Consider the following 19,809-nt stretch of genomic DNA (forward strand, 5'->3'; position numbering starts at 1 on the left):
TCTGCCAGCAACCTGCGGATAATTGTGGGTTTACCCCGGGCTGTGCATGGTTTCCTCCCACCATAATGCTGGCTGCCGTCATATAAGTGAAATATTCTTGAGTATGGCATAAAACACCAATCAGAAAAAAAAAAATCAAATATCAACATGAGTGTTGCTTTGTAAAAATCATTTAATGTTATGTAGATTTAGTGTTTTGTTTGTTAATTGTTGTTTCAAATATTTTTAAAAGAAAAGAATGAGAATAGGGACTTAAAAAAAGTTTGGTAAGTGTTTGTTCTGTATGCATTCACATATACTGTACCAGAGTTCATATTATATATGTGTAGCACGTGGCTAGTTTATAGCTTCTGGGGAAGGGGACTTCCTCGCTTGGCGTTCAGCATGATGGGCATAGTGCAAGGACTGGTTGACCCATACCAGCATAATGGCTCAGGCGGGGCAGCTTACTCGCCTTCGGTAAGGCGACTCAGTGAAGCAGCTCTAGATCAAAGAGCTGTGGAAATCCGTCCTGCATCAAGGAGGCGCATTACATTCACTCTAAGGATTCTTTCGCCGTCACATGACTGATAAATTGTTATGTATGATGTTAAACCCCAATCACTCACTCACTCTAGGGAGGGGCATGGTATACAAGACTTCTGAAGCAGAGTGTGTCCCCCCAGGAAGCCCGGGAGTCGGTCTGCATAGCAGCAAGTCTTGTCCCTTTCCAGGGTTAGGGGATATTACAGGCATAACAATTACTACCAAAGTGTGTACCTGTAGTCACTTGTATACCATATGGTAAGGATGGAAATTCTATCCAGGGTATGGTACTGTTGGTGCAAACAGTCAGATTGGGTGGGCTACCCTGAGAACAGCAGATGATGAGTCTGGGGTACTGTGAGTGGTGTTTCTCCCTGGGGAGAGGTTCATCCATTGAGTAGTGGACAATATGACAGGTTAACAGTGTAGCCAGTCATGATCATCTGTGTGTGTGTGTAGTCAGTCATGACCATCTTCATGCACTGTTGTGCTGGCCTTGCATTGTGCGACAATACAAGATCAGGGAATGTAGAAGTGTTAAAGCAGGCAGAAGTAAACATGTTTTGACTGACGTATAAAGAAACCTTGGACATAGGAGATCTAAATCCACAGGTAGAGAAATGCTCCGTGGAGCTTTTACTTGCAATAGACTGTTAAAATTATGGGGAGATATTTCAAAAAAAAAAAGTGATATTAAGCTGGATAGTAGCTGTTGGCAATTCGTTATTGGTTAATTTTTGGTGTTGACCTAGACACCTGTATTCGTGTGTATGTATATTTATTTATTTGATTGGTGTTTTACGCCGTACTCAAGAATATTTCACTTATACGACGGCGGCCAGCATTATGGTGGGAGGAAACCGGGCAGAACCCGGGGGAAACCCACGACCATCAGCAGGTTGGTGACATACCTTCCCTCGCGCAGCCGGAGAGGAAGCCAGCATGAGCTGGACTTGAACTCACAGCGACCGCATTGGTGAGAGACTCCTGGGTCATTACGCTGTGCTATCGCGCTAACCAAGTGAGCCACGGAGGCCCCTGTGTATGCCCCTGGGTTGTTGAGAATGTAGAATTAGTTACATGGTTAGTCAGTGATGGGATATGCAAATATAGCTCGAGCCCAATATGAGGATTATTGACACCGTATGTTTGCGTAACCTATCACTGAGTAACCATGTAACAGATTTGTCCTGCAGATGCATCATTTCAGTGCAGAAGAACGATGTATGGGTGAATGGCTGAACCAATGTAGTTACAACCCAACAAAGGGAGATAACCTACTCAGTAGAAACAGTTGACGTCGTCTGCAGGATTCGAGAATATATCATGACAGTTGTTGTCCAATGAAAAGCGCAGGATTTTGTCTGATGCAGGATAAATGTACATACATATACGTGTGTACAAATACATACACCAGTTACATCAGAAGTCTGTCACCTAGAAGTGTGCACCTTCCCTATAGCTAGTCTCCATGGCATTTTACACTTTTCTTTGATCTCTAACACATTATGTGTTGTATATGCACAGCTGTGTGGATTTCTTTTTCTCTCTCTTGCGCAGCAAATGTTTGAGAAGTGGCTGATGCATGATGGGTTCCAAACCCGGTTGTGTTGAAAAAAATTATGACAACAGAACATTTTGTAAAAGGACAACAATGTCTTTGATAGTAATTGTTTTATAGTTGCTTGGAAACATAAAAGTAGGCAATGGGTTTTTAAATGCATAGCAGTAATTACCAGTGAATCATACTTCTGAAATACGAAGTTTCGTTTTCAAGGTGTGCCCAGTTCTTGTAGAAGCTGTGTACAGTTAGATTTCCCATGATTCAGTTCACAATTTCCAATCAAGAGGTTGGCATATTTCTCCACCAGATGGCACGAGCTTCTATAGATGACGGAACGTGTACGTGGTCAGGCACATGTTGATTTAGTGATTGGTCAGGCACATGTTGATTTAGTGATTGGTCAGGCACATGCTGATTTAGTGATTGGCCAGGCACATGTTGATTTAGTGATTGGTCAGGCACATGCTGATGCTGATCTAGTGATTGGTCAGGCACATGTTGACTTAGTGATTGGTCAGGCACATGTTGATTTAGTGATTGGTCAGGCACATGCTGATTTAGTGATTGGTGAGGCACATGCTGATTTAGTGATTGGTCAGGCACATGTTGATGTAGAGATTGGTCAGGCACATGTTGATTTAGTGATTGGTCAGGCACATGTTGACTTAGTGATCGGTGAGGCACATGTTGATTTAGTGATCGGTGAGGCACATGTTGATTTAGTGATTGGTCAGGCACATGTTGATGTAGAGATTGGTGAGGCACATGTTGATTTAGTGATTGGTGAGGCACATGTTGATTTAGTGGTTGGTCAGGCACATGTTGACTTAAGTGATTGGTGAGGCACATGTTGATTTAGTGATTGGTGAGGCACATGTTGATTTAGTGGTTGGTCAGGCACATGTTGACTTAAGTGATTGGTCAGGCCCATGTTGATTTAGTGATTGGTGAGGCACATGTTGACTTAGTGATTGGTCAGGCACATGTTGATTTAGTGATTGGTGAGGCACATGTTGACTTAGTGATTGGTGAGGCACATGTTGACTTAGTGATTGGTCAGGCACATGCTGATTTAGTGATTGGTGAGGCACATGCTGATTTAACTATTGGTAAGGCACATGTTGATTAATTGATTCGTCAGGCTGAGGTTGATTTAGTAGTCAGATTTAGTTGGAAAATTTTGATAATTTTACTGTACAAAATCCTGTGGTGCCACTGATAAGTTTTACCTGAATGCACAAGTAGTAACTTGGAAGAATGAAGGCATTTTGTACTCTGCCCCTTTATTGTCTGGCACAATGTTAATGGATATTTAGCAGAAATTGCCACCCTGTCCATTTTTTGTCTGGCACAATGTCAATAGATATTCAGCAGAAATTTCCACCCTGTCCATTTTTTCTATGGCACAATGTTAATAGATATTTAGCAGAAATTGCCACCCTGTCCATTTTTTGCTTGACACAATGCTAATAGATATTTAGCAGAGATTGCCACCCTGTCCATTTTTTGCCTGAAACAATGCTAATAGATATTTAGCAGAAACTGCCACCCTGTTCATTTTTAGCCTGGCACAATGTCAATGGATAGTTAGCAGAAATTGCCACTCTATCCATTTTTGCCTGATGCAGTGTTCATAGATATTTAGCAGAAATTGCAAACTTGCCCATTTTTGGTCTGGCAGAATGTTAATAGAGGACCTCTGTGACGGAGGTAGTTAGCATGCCAGTGCGGTGCAATGACCCAGGACCCTCTCACCAATGAGGTAGCTGTGAGTTCAAGTCCAGCTCATTCTTGCTGTACATGGGAAGGAGTGGAAGCAACTGGGGGATCTTCGTTGGTTTCCCGCGTACTCTGCCAGGTTTCCTCTCACCATAATACTGGTTGTAAAACAGCAATCAAATAAACAAATAGTTCTGTTTCAGTGTGAATCAGGAGTTGATGATAAAGTATGAGTCTTCTTTTGCATCAGAGTTACGCTTTTTGTGTACTATATTTATAATGTGAATAGATATTCGGGACACGTGAAATTATGTTGAAATTTTGCTAAGTCATCCTACTGCCTCAGGTATGTTATGGTCTCTCTTCTACCAGCGTCTGCCCTCATCCCCTCTGCCCCAGTCAAGATGCTTTAGGCTATATCCCTAGCTGTTGCATTTCATTAACTATTTTTGTATGTTTTTTCAATATTTGTATGTTAATGTTGTATTTATTGCTGGTATAAGTCGTCATATATAGAATTATGATGACCCATTTTTTATGTGCCTGGTGTTATTTAGATATAAGTTATCTCCCTTGATGATGCTGATTCAATTGTCCAGACACGCATCACAACACTATGAGAAGCAGATTCTGGTTACTTCAGTTCCCGGAAAATCAGTGTTTTCCTTGTAGTTTATTTATTTATTTATTTATTTCATTGGTGTTTTATGCCGTACTCAAGAATATTTCACTTCTACAGCCAGCATTATGGTGGGAGGAAACCGGGCAGAGCCGAGGGGAACCCATAACCATCCTCAGATTGCTGACAGACCTTCTCACGTAGTGTCAGAGAGGACGCCAGCTTGAGCTGGACTTGCACTCACAGTGACATGAGAAGTTTGCAAATTTTAGAATTTGGTTGATGCAGACAGATCATGTAGCTGAATCACAAGGTTAAGCTAAACTCCTTCATGTAGCACAGTTCATGTCCAGTAGAATGTGCGTCAGGTTAAAGCATCCGTCGTGAAGTCGTGGAGAACACAGGATCAAACTTGGATTGGGTCATACCAAAGACTTTAAGTATTATGTGACTGGGTGGGGTGTCATGTCTGGTGTCTTCAGCACAATGCTTCAGTGGCGGCTGCATCTAGGCAACGTTGACTCGGCCTGCCAGAAGAAGGCACAATACATCTACACACACCTAATGAGTCCTTGTCGTCATATAACTGAAAAATTGTAAAGTACAACATGAAACCCCAAGCATACATACATTCATGCATCAAGTACTACACTGGAAAAGTCATCTGAAAACTTCTAGGTAACTCTGTGCACCATGAGAAAGGCAGTCATGAACCGTGCACTCAGATTTGTGAACTGTTGCGTGTTTGTTCAGTTGTCTTCTGAGGTGGAACTTAAATGTGAGAAAAAGCATCCTCATTTCTAACCATTTGAACTCCCATCAGTTGTGTATTCTGAACTTCATAAATCCCTTCTTGCCTATCAGTTTATTTATTTATTTGATTGGTGTTTTATGCCGTACTCAAGAACATTTCACTTATACGACGACAGCCAGCATTATGGTGGGAGGAAACCGGGCAGAGCCCGGGGGTAACCCATGACCATCCACAGGTTGCTGGAAAACCTTCCCACTTGGAAAAGCCGGAGAGGAAGCCAGCATGAGCTGGACTTGAACTCACAGAGACCGCATTGGTGAGAGGCTCCTGGGCAATTACGCTGCGCTAGCACGCTAACAAACTGAGCCACAGAGGCCCCCTTGCCTATCAATACAGTCCAGAGCTATGTACAAATAGTGTTAAGTTGTGGCTTAGGAAAACCCTTCCCGCAGTTCTCTTCAAAGATTTGTTCTTTTACCAGTAGAAGTTGAAAAAGAAAAATCCTCGCTGTCCATGTTTACAGCCTGTTCAGGACCGGTACCAAATACGTTCTTAGAAGTTCAGGACTCTTACAATGTCGTACCTGTATGTACAGAACCCTTACAGTGTCGTACCTGTACGTACAGAAACCTCACTATGTTGTACGTGTACAGGTACAGAACCCTTACAGTTTCGTACCTTGCCAGGTACAGAACCCTTACAGTGTCGTACCTTGACAGGTACAGAACCCTTTTAGAGTTGTGTGATAATGTGGAACTCCTGATAGACGGTGACAGTAATGGTACAGTGTTTGTGAGTTGTTTCAGTTAATCATGTTAATACTACAACCTGTAGCTTATTTTAATAGGTCTGCTCTGAATTACCTCCCTTGTTACATGCCAGTGACAGTGACGTGAAGCAAGTTTAGATTTCGAGCCTATATTCTATGGGCAGCAGAATGTAGGAAAAAAATATGAAGTCAGCCTGTGAGAGTTGCAGAAATTTCCAGAGATCTGAAATGAAGGCGATGATTTCCAGCTTAGGTAGAATATACATATATGGTGGGGGTTTAGGGAAGCTGTCTGTTGTATTTAATTTCGGCCAGGATTTTAAAATTACCTCCGAATGGGCTAAAAAACACATAACGCTTGTCCTGGGCTTTCCAAGTATGTTTACACAGTTAAAAAGTTAAAATCTGTTTTAAAGCTAGGTCTTCAACTACATGGTAGCTTATGCCCGTTTAACTCTGAAACTTGCCATTAACTATTTTCTGAGGTCCCACATAACCACACTCATAGAAACATGCCTGTTAAACGGAAGAGTGACCTCAAGGGAGGTAATTCGGTGCGGCCCATTTGTTATTAAATGCCCTGTGGGCGCACTTGTTTCAGAGAATAAAAATCTGACTAATTTTTATATATCATCGCGACATAATTACTTTGTCATGGCCACACATTAAATTTGCGTACCAATTTTGCCGAGTCATCCTCCATTCATTTACTGTAGAACATGTATGATTGATCAGCTGACCTACACGTAGGTGTACACCAGCAGCAGCAGGTGCCCCTCATCATTACCACCAAGCCTAGGTACCCTGATTGCATGCACACTTGTTTGCCGTCTGTGATGCTGAACCAAGTTGCCTTAGGCTACACATGTCAGGCTTCACATCACTTAATTGTAGGTTATATATTCACATCAATGTGTATTTTACATGTATGTTCAGGAAATCTTGATGTGTTTACTGAATTACGTTAAATGTAACATGCATTGAATGCCTTCTATAACCAAAATAAACAAAATAAATTTTATTTTAAAACTGCTGTCTGTTCATCATAATGGTGACTGCTGTCAATTATTGGAAATCTTCAACCTTTTCAACCTCTAAAGCCCTTTTTTGAGTGGAATTTGTATACATGCATATATGTATTTTGTAAGGGATCTGTTCATTTATTTGATTGGCGTTTTAAGCCGCACTCAACAATATTGTACTTATACGACGGCGATTAGCGTTATGGTGGGAGGAAACCGGACAGAGCCCGACTTTTGGAAGGGATGAACCAGAACTCAAAGCCTTAGGCGTAGTTTTTCAGTTTGTGTAGGAAGATCGAGTGTTGAGTAAAGTTTGTACATGTATGAATTTATGATGTTGTAACCAGGGAAAAACAGGACAAGAACAGTGGGCAAAAGCTGGTTTTTAAGTTAACAATACTCAAATAATTTTCATAGGAATGTCTTATATGTTTTCATACGTTGTTGTTTTTTTTTTTTATCAGGGAAAACGAGGCAAGAACAATGGGAAGATGAAACGTAGTGATGGAAGTTTTTCCGACAGTTCTAACAGCTTCATTCGCCAGGTAAGTCAGGTTGCAGAGTTCTTTTGGATTGTTTTTGTGTTTGTTTGTGTTCCACCCACTAACCACATGTAATTCATGAACGCCCACTTTTGATGTGACCTGATTTTCTTCTGACATGACATGTGAAATAAACTATGTTATTAAATGTGAGAAGAAAGACCACTGAAAACTACATTAAAAAATTATGCCTCCTCTTTTTTTTTTGTTTTTCTTTTTTAATTTTTTTTTTGTTTACTGAATAAGTAAATGGTCTCAAATTTACAAATTATTAACCTGGGTTTTATGGACTGTAAGTATTTTGTTAATGACCTCACCAATCCTTTTTCCATTGTGAACATTGTACTACTTCATTCAAAAGTTTGTACTACTTCAAACATTGTACTACTTCATACAAATAGTAACTATGTTATTCAAACATTGTACTACTTCATTTAAACATTGCACAAGTTCATTCAAACATTGTATGATTCCATTTTTCTTAACACTCACCTATTTCTTTATTTGAATTTTTTGAAAGTGACAAGTTTACTTATATAACAAATACTTTAAATTACATGTGTAAAACCAGTAAAACTCAATTTGCAATAACGTTGGATAAGTTTAAATAATGCAAAGTTGCTTAATGTAATCTTCAAGTAAGGAAACCTTTTATATTCTTTACATTTAGAAGTTTTATGATTTATTATGTAGTCACATTTCCCATGTGCTGTATGTTTCTCTACGGTTCTTCATTAAATGCATGAGACAACGTTGGCCTTTCACAGAACAAATTGGAGTTTCCAGCTTTTAAATTGAAATTACAATTACATGGATGTTTTTGTTGCAACTGTTGTAGTTTGTAGGAATGTCATGCGAGTTCGGTTTGCAGTGGAAAACTGTTCACTTCATGAATATGTATTTTCAGGATTTCACTGTTTCGGTATACCTGTGCTTATACCTGTATCTGAATCACACAGTTATATGATCGTATCATATGTAATAGCTGTATCTACATGTACATGATGGGGATCAAAGCCCATGCCAGACATTTTTAATGAACTGTTTGGAGTTTTTTTGTGCAAGATCCAAGAAGATGTCTGCTGGATGGATCTGAAACACATCCACAAAGTGTAAATGTTCAACCTTTTCAACCACTAAAGCAGTTTTTTTTTTCTGTGGAGTTTTATGCCATACAGTTATTATGAAAATGACACCAAAACTGATTTGTTGTGTCACTAAAGTTTCATAAAACTGAACGATTATTTCTCTAGGTGCCATAGTTCTCTCGGAATGTTTCAGATTACACTGTAGTCCCACTCTAGCATGCCGCTGTGGGGACAGATTCCTAAGCGTGTTATAGGCTACCTCACGCTATAATGAGATGAGCTTGAGATCCAATATATATTTATTTATTTATTTATTTATTTGATTGGTGGTTTACGCCGTACTCAAGAATATTTCACTTATGCGACGGGGGCCAGCATCATGGTGGGTGGAAACCGGGCACAGCCCGGGGGAAACCCACGACCATCCGCAGGTTGCTGGCAGACCTTCCCACTTACGGCCGGAGAGGAAGCCAGCATGAGCTGGACTTGAACTCACAGCGACCGCATTGGTGAGAGGCTTCTGGGTCATTACGCTGCGCTAGCGCGCTAACCGACTGAGCCACGAAGGCCCCGATCCAATATATAGGTCTACAGTATATAGGGCTACAGTCTATCTTACAGGTCATGATTTTGAAATTGAATGAAGTTTAATCGATGCATACTGTGCTTTGTCAAATGCTCTCTTACTGTTAGTTTACTTTTAACACAAGATTTTTTAGTTACCTAATGATTCAAGCATTCCGGCACCATCCTACGAGTCGCATCCGCCGAAGCTAACCTCGTATCACATAATCACAGGCCTGAGCTGATCTACAGAACTCGGTGCATGTTAAACATTTCCGCAAGCTGAATTCAAGTAACATAGTTTCATCCACTTTATTAAGCAACAACGCATCTGGTGTGCAGTTCATCCATGTCTGCTTGTATCAGCAGCAACTCCTGGAACTTGTATGCCTCAGACTCAATATGGCCGATAGCAGATGACTGCTAACCAGATGATGTGACCACGTTATAGCCACTGAACAAAAAAAAAAAAACAAAAAAAAAAAAAAAAATTCACCATTTTAAAGTGAAAGTGTACAAATATCAATCCCTGTATGAGGTATGCCTGTCACAGTGAGCGAAAATGTGTTCTGCATTGCTGGAGAAGCCACACATGAGGAAGTAATGCTGCAACAACAACATCACATGTGCTTTTGGAATCAGACTCGCTGGCAAAGAAAGTGTAACCGGTGACATCCATTATTCATAGAAAAAGCCATTCTTTTTTGCTTATACTCACATAATATTCATATACCTTGAATATCAAATTACACATGGGTAACACATGGGTAACAATAGGAAATGAAACCAATGATGTTTGCGTTATTTACGTATCTTTGTTGGTGAAAAATCTTTATACGTTAGCAGTTTTAGCAGTTCTCACATGAAAGTACACCACAGGTCTTTGGGGGACAAGATTTGGGTTGTGTGATATCCGATTGCGCGCTGTATCGAGGTGTCTTGTAGGGAGGTTACACTGTATTGCTTGCATGGTGGGTGAAATGGTTAAAGAGTTAAGGTATATCTGTATTCCAGGAACATGTCGTATATTGAATATTATAGTTTGCAATCATTAGTTGAATAGAATATAGCTAAGATATATAGTAAATACAGTGAGGATAGCGGTTATTGTGGTAATTTGAAGATGTGAGTGTGACTGTATGTTGTATGTATGGCTTTTCCTATCACAAACTGAAGTCAGTATTACTGGTGTGAAAGCTATGTGCATATACAGTGGTAATAGTACAGTACAGTTATGCTGAGCGTATTCAGATACGAGTTAAAGATCATACTTAACAATTTTTCAATTGTTAGTTGTGTTTACGTGTACTGCAAGTCGTCTTGTGGTTGAACGAGTCCATGTCGCCAAAGTGCTGCCATCACTAAAGTGTCATGCTGAAAACACCAGACAATTCGATGATCAAAAAAATGAGGTAGAGCAAAGATATTGTGCACTGTGTGTGCTTGTGCTTAGATGGACATGTGGAGTGGAAGGATAACTTTGTGCAGTTGGATGATCTGCTTGTACTAAAATTTCTGTACAGGTACATGTGTATATACATCTATCTGAAGAAATGCATGTTTTTGGATTTGGTTACTTAAGCTTAATTCGTTACTTAAGCAACTTAAGCGTTACTTAAGCGTAAATTTTTTGAAAAAAATGTATTCATCAATAAGGCAGCTCGTATATCTGGTGACTGAACTTACAAGTGCTGCAACAGGGTAATATGGAGAAAAAAACTGAAGCTTCTGATTACAGACTTGACAGGCGACATTGTAACCCTGCATAAATACATTTTATGAACTGCAACTCAAAATGATGGTTTCTGACAGCTTCTAAGTCTGTGAATGAAGGAAATTTGTATGAAAACTGAAATTTTTGTTGGTAGACCATCACATTCTTGTTCAATTTACTTTTAATTAGTTAGTTTTAATAGAACTTGTTTAGTTTTGTGGCCCAACAGTTAGGGAGCCCAAACGTTTTCCCGAACTAAAATGGCTCCAGATATGGTCTTGTGAAAGGTTGCGCATGCTTGTGGATACATCACAGTTCTGACCATCCTCCTGCATATACTTGTGCAGCCTAGAGTTATCTCCCCTCCCTTCCCCCCCCCAGCCAGCCTGTCCCTACCTTCAGGCTGTAGGGCTAACACAACAGCTGGTGTAGTCTCAGTTCATGCACTCATAGATCTATTTTGGTTGCCTGTGGGCTCCTGTTCTGGTGTTCAGTTGATGTCAGTTCCCCAGATACCATGTTGTACATTTGCCTTGGGTTACATGTACCCCAGTGGTGTGCTAACAGCTGGCCACTGTGTACTTGTATACATTGTTGCCATTTAGTATACTAGCTGCAAATTTCTATGCATACATGTGGTATGGGACAGTTGAGATGTGGTTGAAAGGCGTATGGTGGTATATCTTGCAGACTTCAACGTTAAGAAACAAATTTAATGAGAATATTTTAATTAAAAAATATAAGAGAAATTCAAGTAAAATTAATGAATGTGTCATTAGGAAATACTATTAGGTAAATTTTTTTGATGGTAAAATTATTTATTGTTTGATGACGGATGTCTGTGGCCCAGCAGTTAGTTGGCTAGTGCAGCACAATGTCTTAGGAGCCTCTCACCAATGCAGTGACTTAGAGTTCATGTCAAGCCCATGCTGGCTTCCTCTGTGGTCGTATGTGGTCTGTCAGCAACCTGCAGATTGTCATGAGTTTCTCCTGGCAAAATATTCCTGAATAGGGCATAAAATTCCAATCATTTAAACAGATGATTTTTCAAAAGTAACATATGGAAAATTTGAATGTTGGTTTTATCTTGAAGTTGCCTGTTTCTCTTTTGATTTTCCGTACTTTTTGTCATAAGGTTTCCGCAGTGGTTAAGTACAAGTAGTAGATGAGAGATTAATGATATGTATTTTGAACAAAAATCTCCCAATCTCCCAAAAACTTCTTGGCGAAAACTATCGTTGAGTTTTATCAAATATCACACTGCATGAATATTGGGAGTTTTGTTTCAGTGAAAGTGGCCTTTCTTACATGCATTAGTATGCCAGGGGTTATAGAACGCAGTTCGTTGTAGCTTTTGGAAAAGATATGCATCACTTATGCTACCAGGTGCACATGTTTACAGGTAAGCGTCAACAAATGCCAAAGCATAAGCTCAGCTGTTTACCGGTTGTTTCCTCAACACAGTTCTGCAGCATTGTTTATTTCTGTAATCTTACCCCTTTTTTTTCGGACAAGTTTACCCATAGACATAGCACTTCACTCTAACCTAAGCAAAAGTGGTAAAATTAACTCATCCCTGTAACCTCTGCAGGATGCTTTTGAGATGGTTTCGGGCTGGTTGGTTGCTTAGACCTACTACTGCTTTAGTTTCACAAGTTACGTAATGCAGTCTGCACCTGCCAACAACAACAACACCTGATTTTGGCCGAACCGAAGACTGATCTCAGGATTCTTGCGTCTGCTTTTCTCATGTGGCTCGTCTTTGATTTTGCCACTGATAATTTCCAGAACATACTGCAAATGCTGTAGATCTTATCTTATATTTCTTCTTTCTGTGTGAGCTGTTGAAAGCTAACATGTGTCCTCTCTATAAAAATATGACAAAATTTAATAAATTCTGCAGGTTTCTGAAAATGAGAAGAATGACGAACAGTTTACCTCCATAGATAAACATTCAGAGAAAGTTTCATAATTGTACCAGACAGGTAGCGTAATGCTTGTAGAATGTAGGATTCATTGTATGCAGGTGAAGTGCATGTGTGCAAGGTACTTAGAGCAGAACAAAGTTACATGTATCTGGCATTTTGCCAATTACAGAGATGACACATGTTCGTGTTTTGATTTACGGTGTCCGAATAAGGAAGGTCAAGGCAACGTTTTTGTGGGGGGGGGGGGGGGGGGGGTCTGTGGTTACGTCACACTATACATTATTCTATATGAAATGTGCAAATGTGTTTATAGTTTAACTTGCGTAAATGAATTACGAACAGACAGTGTTCTACACATCCCCAGATAGACATCAGAGGGGGCAGAGGGGCAAGTGCACTCTCCCTGAGGGGCCTCTGTGGCTCGGTTGGTTGGCGCGCTAGCGCAGCATGATGACCCAAAAGCCTCTCACCAGTGCAGTGGCTGTGAGTTCAAGTCCAGCTCATTCTGTCTTCCTCTCTGGCCGTAGATGAGAAGGTCTGCAAAGAACCTGCGGATGGTCGTGGGTTTCCCCCCAGGCTCTGCCCAGTTTCATCCCACCATAATGCTGGCTGCCATTGTATAAGTGAAATGTTCTTGAGTATGACGTAAAACACCAATCAAATAAATAAGTACACTCCTTGAAAAGACGTGCCTGGTGGCAATTTTCATTCCTATCCATTCACATCGTATCCTATGAAGAAAGGGCAGGATGCACCTTTCACCAGTCTGACAAAACCTACATGTAGATAGGGATATGTTCTATGTAGACTTGCCCTTTTTATGCATTGTCATTTTGTCAGTTTGTTCTTTTTCATTGTGTAATGGGGGATAACTCAGGGACTGAAAACGACCAGGGTCTCCCTTGTAGCATGGACCTGTGTCATGAGAATGTGATGTTTTGTCCTTAAGATGACAATGGAAGTTGTTTAGATAACTTATTGTGAGCACCTTGGTGGCTGTATAATTTAACTCCAGGATTTGTATGCAGAGCACCATACTCGGATACATGCACCGTTTTGACAACATCTCTAGCTTCATGCATCATTATGTAATGTCAAATTCCAACCACCCACCCACAATCCTAACCTGAGGATAAGTATTTTAATGCAGGAGTACCCACTCATGGAAAACCACAATTATTTAAGTATGTGTAATGAAACAGGAGATAAAATGAATTCCAGTCTGATTGTTTGGAGTTTCTTGCTTCATTGCCAGATTTTTCTTTCTGGACAGTTTTGTGATTAAAGACTACAGGGGCAACAAAATGTAATTTCCTTTATTACATAAAAATCTTAGCTTACAGTTTGTAATTTATAGTTAACTGGAGAGTTACATGTTGGTAAGTTTGAAAAATATTAGAAGATTTGTACTGACAGTTGACCAATGGACAGTGGAGAGTTAACCGCCCCCACAGGCTAGTTAGCCATGCCCACATTAGAAACTGCTGTTCCATGGGTGGGAAGTCAAGTATTGTATATGTAACTTTTTACTAACTAAATAATGACCTCAGTGCATATTTTTAAAGCAAACCATAGATTATTTCTGCTCTAGAAATTGAGCTACAGGAACATGCATATTGGCAGTGATTTGTTTGTATACGTAGTGTTTTGTATCATCCCTATTTCGGACATTTCACGAGTGAGTCTCCTTGTAACAAGCTGGGCCCAGTTTCACAAAGCTCGCTTGACATTATGAGCTCTACCACCATGCCTGTGTAATGCCTACAGTACTGGTTTCTGTGGTAGTTAAATGAATGTAACGTTAAGAGTGCTGTGTGAAACCAGGCCCAGGTCACAGTTAATGGCCACAAAACCATAATGCTGCATCAGTGACATGGTATGTCAAAGACACCAGACACAGAGTTCTGCACTACACACCATGGTAACTTACATTCATCAGGGCAAGAATGTGGCCTGTCTACTTGTACCAAGCCTCAAGCATGGGAACTATTAACATGTATGTTAGCTATTGTATATAGGCTATAAGTATGACCCATCTTGGGATTGAACCCTGGTTTTGTCATTCTCCGCTTCACACTAATTACATGTTACACTCACAGGCCAGGAACAGTACTAGTATGCAGTGTTTCTGGTACAGACCCGGCAGCATTAGGGACCTGGAAAGGCAACTTTGAGGCTGATCCAAAGTGTGTTATGTTTTCTTGGGCCGTAATTATGTTAGCTTTAGCACACAAGTCAGTCTGTAGAAAAGGCCTTGACGCTAATTGAGGACTATCTGTTTTTACAACGCCTGCCTTTTATTCCAGTCTTTCTAGCACTTTCCACACAATAACCTCTTTTTCTGCTCCTGGTATACTAACGTCATATATTTTCTGATGGAAGTTGAGAGAAGCAGTGGCCTTGGTTATAGTTTGTCTGACCTTACACCTTAAGTACCTGCTTTTATGAGAGATCACATGGTATAGTTACCTCCCTTTACACTATTGAAAGGGTTGAAGATTACCTGTACATAATGTCATCTTCAGGTGTGTTATATTAGGATTAAGTATTGCGTAAAACACACCTGCTTAAAGCCCCAAGCTGTAAATCAGAGAGAAAAGTCTAGAATTATTGTTTTTTGTTTAATTCTGTTAGTAACTGCTTATGCTATGCAGATCTGAAAAGCAGTGTTTATGCATCGTGGGCTGAATTTGACAGATTTTCTGAAGTTTTTGAGTTCAGGGATGATTCAACCAGTTATGTTTTAAGTACCTAATTTTCACTAGATATTTAGATATTTATGTGTGGTTGAAATTGAAAAACTTTTCAATCATTTCTCGAGAAGGCTCCCAAACACTTAATAACATAAAAGATGGTGCAGCTACGGGATAATGTAATTGGTTTTCAGAATACATGAACATGACTGTTGATTAAATAGGTATCCTTTGTAGAGGATGTTCATACGTTTATATTTAACTCCAAAAATCTACAAGTACATTTCGATAGGCATAGCCCCAAACAGTAAAGTTTTACCATTGTTAAAAAAATATCCTTGACTGCACATATTTAAACTTCACTCAAAGAAAATAAATAAAACAAAATGCAACATGTACAATCGTTGATGTACAAGAAGGGGAAGTACGTGGGTAATTATGCGTGAGTTGTTAATAAGAGGGATTGGTTAACAGGGATTCGCCGAAGGAAAGGGATTTGATTTATTTGATTGGTGTTGTATGTCGTACTGAAGAATTCACCTATATGACGGCTGTTAGCATTATGGTGGGAGGAAACCGAGCTCGGAGAAACCCATGTCCATCTGCAGATTGTTGGCAGACCTTCCCTCAAACCGCTGGACAAGAAACCAGCCTGAGCTGGGTTGAACTCTCAGCGAAGGCATTGGTGAGAAGTTCCTGGGTCATCGTGCCGTGCTGGTGTGTGGCTAACCCCAGGGTAGCCCACAACAATGGATAAAAGTTATCAGGCCAGGTCTGGTGGAGAAGCAGAATTTAGAAGACTAGCTTGGGGGTGCATTCCTGTAGCATTGGGTTGGTCTTCACTGTTTAAACATTGGGTATACTGTGACCGGCTGGCATGAGGAGAGGTTGTGAAGTTGGGGGGGGGGGGGGAGGGGGAGGGTGGATTTGGGGAGGAAGGGTGGTAAATGTGAAGTGAGTGTGGAATTGCAGTAAGTGACCTAAAATTTCCCCACAAAGAAACATTCCTAGAGGCAAATAATGGTGGTAAAACATTTCTTGTGCTGCAGAAACTTCCTTCTTTTTTCCCCGGTAGGATCTCACTCTTACCTGACAAATAGACCTGGAAACACCTTTCTAGGATGAGTAAAACTCACTGAATCAGGCCAGATGTGCAGCTACCATGTAGATGCAATTTTGGGTCCTTTACCATGTGTTGTGGGTATATATACCTGGCACAGGCCTGCCTTCTGTCCTGCTTCCAGTGACTTCAACCTCTGTATCATATCCTCATCCAGGGCAGGCTCACTTGTCTGGCGTGTCTCATCACTTGTAGGCGTGTTGCACAAGCTCTTGGAAAGATGACCGTTGATGTTTTCTTCCCAACAACAAGACCTTATTGCTAAGTTTACAAGTATGCCAATTCACAGATTTAAATGATCCATGTCGTGGATTTATGGTGGTATGTGCTTTAAATTGACTTGAACAAGTGGGTTTCTTGATTCCTTCGCTGGAGTTGAACACTGGAATATGAAAGTAACCAGTTATGGAATTAAGACATGATGTCCTTTTGATACAAGCATGTCTAGGTGATTGATGGATTATGGCGCCAGTTGAGGTGCTGTGGGTAAGTTTTAAAATGGGTATGACCCTAATTCCTTGACCTTTTCGCATATGAAAGAAAAACTTTCAGTGTAATTCATGCACTTTTTTAATTTGATTTTGGAGACAAAACTACATTGCTTGGGTGGACAGTTGCATGGCTTAATTCACAAAAAGCATAATTTTATCAGTCTACACAGAATAATTCCTTCTGAATATATGCTTGAATAACGCATTACAAACATGCAAAAACATTGAAGAATTACAGTATATATTCTGTAGACTAAAATTAATACTTCATATATACAGTTACTCTGTTTCACGATAAGCTGTTTGTTTTCCAAGAAACACATTTTACGTGATTCTGATGAATTCATCCACCTTAGAGGGCCACTTAAGAATTAAGTTTGATTAATTTCTTATCAGCAAAAGTGTTGACATCAAAAGTATCTTTTTACGGCATCTGTCAATTTTTACAAACTAAACTATAGGCTATTTCTGAAGTTTATTCAAATATAAGTAAAGCTTATATTCGCCTAGTTTAATGATCAACAAACATTTTGAGAGGTGTTGGCAGGGAGATATTTGAGCCTTTTCATGCCAAGTTTTCACCATCTTCTTGATGTCGTAGTTTTTCCACTTCCTCACTGCGTGGCCATAACTTCATGACCCCCTGGTCTGGGTGCGGTATTTATACAGTCGGACACCTGGAACTGCCAGTGATAACATATTTGGCAAGGATCCACGTTCATTCATCAGAAGCAGATCTCACTCTTCTCTGTACACTGTGTTTAAATCTGCTTCATTGAGACCTGCTGCAGATGAATTCCATTGGCTGGCAGTTGGCCAGAGATTGTTTTGATTGGTAGAAAACTGGAGGATGTGGATGTTCAGAATAACCCAGCCTCTGACATTCCTTTGGTGTTCTCGAGGCCGGGCCGTGGTGAACACCTGGTACTAAAATCTAGCAGGATATCGTGGCCTTTTTTTGTCCTATGATGCTTGCAAGTTTCTCCTCCAGTTCTTTGCCATGATTTGTTGGGAAGAAAGTATGTACTTAGGCAAGTCTTTTAGCATCACATTTGCTATGTTGTCATTTTCCAAGCGGAATAAAACAGTGTCTTGAGCGAAATTAGTTGAAATGATATCAAAATCATGTATTTCCTGATGATGATTAACAACAACAACAATAAAGCATTCTAGCCACAAATTCACCTGTGACTGGTTTCTTAAAATCATGTACAATTCATAAATGTTCAGAACTACAAGAATGGGCTGCAAGAATGAAAATTTGGCACGTTTGACATATCTGGGTGAGGCTTCATTTGACTGTTTGGATTCCAAACATAAATGCCCCTAATTCGTCAACATTTTCACTTTATTTGATTATTGAGACAAATCTACATTGGTTGGGCTGGCCAGTTTTAGAGTATACTTGAATAATCCAATTTCAGTGTGAAAAGGTCGAATTACAGTAACATTGGGCTCTTATGTTAGCACCATTCTGCTCTGGTGGTATGGTCAGAATATTGCAAGATTGCAAGTTGACAGTAAACACAACCAGGAGCAGGAAAAGTAAAACTTGCTGAATTGATAAGATTATGGTTACCACATTTGGTGTACGTGGCCATGATTCATGTGATGCATATCTTCAGCATTTTACCTGTGCATATTGCATCGCGGTGAATTATTTAATTGCTCGTATGAATTAATCTTACGTAACTGGCTCTCCGACAGGTCATATGGCGTAGATATGAAAGCCAGCAGTATCATGTTGACGTTATGATTATTTAATGCATGTATACACTTGCTCCATGTTTCTGTGATATTTGATACATAACCAGTTTACTTGTTGGTTTAATTGTATTCATCATCAGTAGAAGAGGCAATATTGCCAGGCCCTGGGTTCACGAGGCAATGTTGCCAGGTCCTGAGATCAGAAGGCAATATTGCCAGGTCCTGTGATCACGAGGCAATATTGCCAGGTCCTGGGATCAGGAGGCAATATTGCCAGGTCCTGGGATCGGGAGGCAATGTTGCCAGGTCCTGGGATCGGGAGGCAATGTTGCCAGGTCCTGGGATCGGGAGGCAATGTTGCCAGGTCCTGGGATCGGGAGGCAATATTGCCAGGTCCTGGGATCATGAGGCAATCTGTACTTAAGTAAAAATCTCTGTCTTTAAACTTGATATTTTTCGTTTCCATTATTCTGTCAGAAATTGGTTTTGCAATAGCTTCCCGAGAATTCATGTTGTCAAGCAATATTTTAACCATTTTACATAAGAAATAAAAATTTTAAAGTGATCAAAATTTTTACTCAAGTCTTGAGGCCAAAATGCAACATCGCTTATAAGTACAGCACTAACAATCACATATATACATAATCAGATGCAATGGTATACTTAATTTTGGATACATGTACACGTGGAATTTCTCCAAGTCACATGTTTGTAACTTTCGAACCCTTATACACATTAAAGTTGTCAGCTACCTTAATTCTTCAACCTTTTCGCATGTTTGCAAGGTGTTAATTCATGTATATTTCGAATGTATTATTCTGTGCAGACTGATAAAATTGTACTTTTTGAGAAACCTTGAAATTGGCCCAATCCAGCTGAAGTAGATTTCTCTCCAAAATCATATTAAGGATGTTTATAAATTGCATTGAAAGTTGCTCTTTCATGTGCAGAAAGGTTGAGGACTTAGGGTGAGAGAAAGTTTGATGGGAA

General features: G+C 40.0%; 1 protein-coding gene across 4 annotated transcripts in view; it reads left to right on the plus strand.

The window, feature by feature from the left end:
* LOC135464581 (voltage-dependent L-type calcium channel subunit beta-1-like) overlaps window positions 1-19,809 on the plus strand; it is a 68,265-nt gene that overhangs the window by 3,210 nt on the left and 45,246 nt on the right. For all 4 annotated transcript variants that reach the window (XM_064742017.1, XM_064742018.1, XM_064742019.1 and 1 more), the window contains exon 2: window positions 7,437-7,517. In XM_064742017.1, the coding sequence (XP_064598087.1) occupies window positions 7,437-7,517 (81 nt within the window). The remainder of the gene's footprint in view (window positions 1-7,436; window positions 7,518-19,809) is intronic.

The sequence above is a fragment of the Liolophura sinensis genome, chromosome 4 (assembly GCF_032854445.1).
Source record: "Liolophura sinensis isolate JHLJ2023 chromosome 4, CUHK_Ljap_v2, whole genome shotgun sequence".
NCBI classification, from domain to species: Eukaryota; Metazoa; Mollusca; class Polyplacophora; order Chitonida; family Chitonidae; genus Liolophura; species Liolophura sinensis.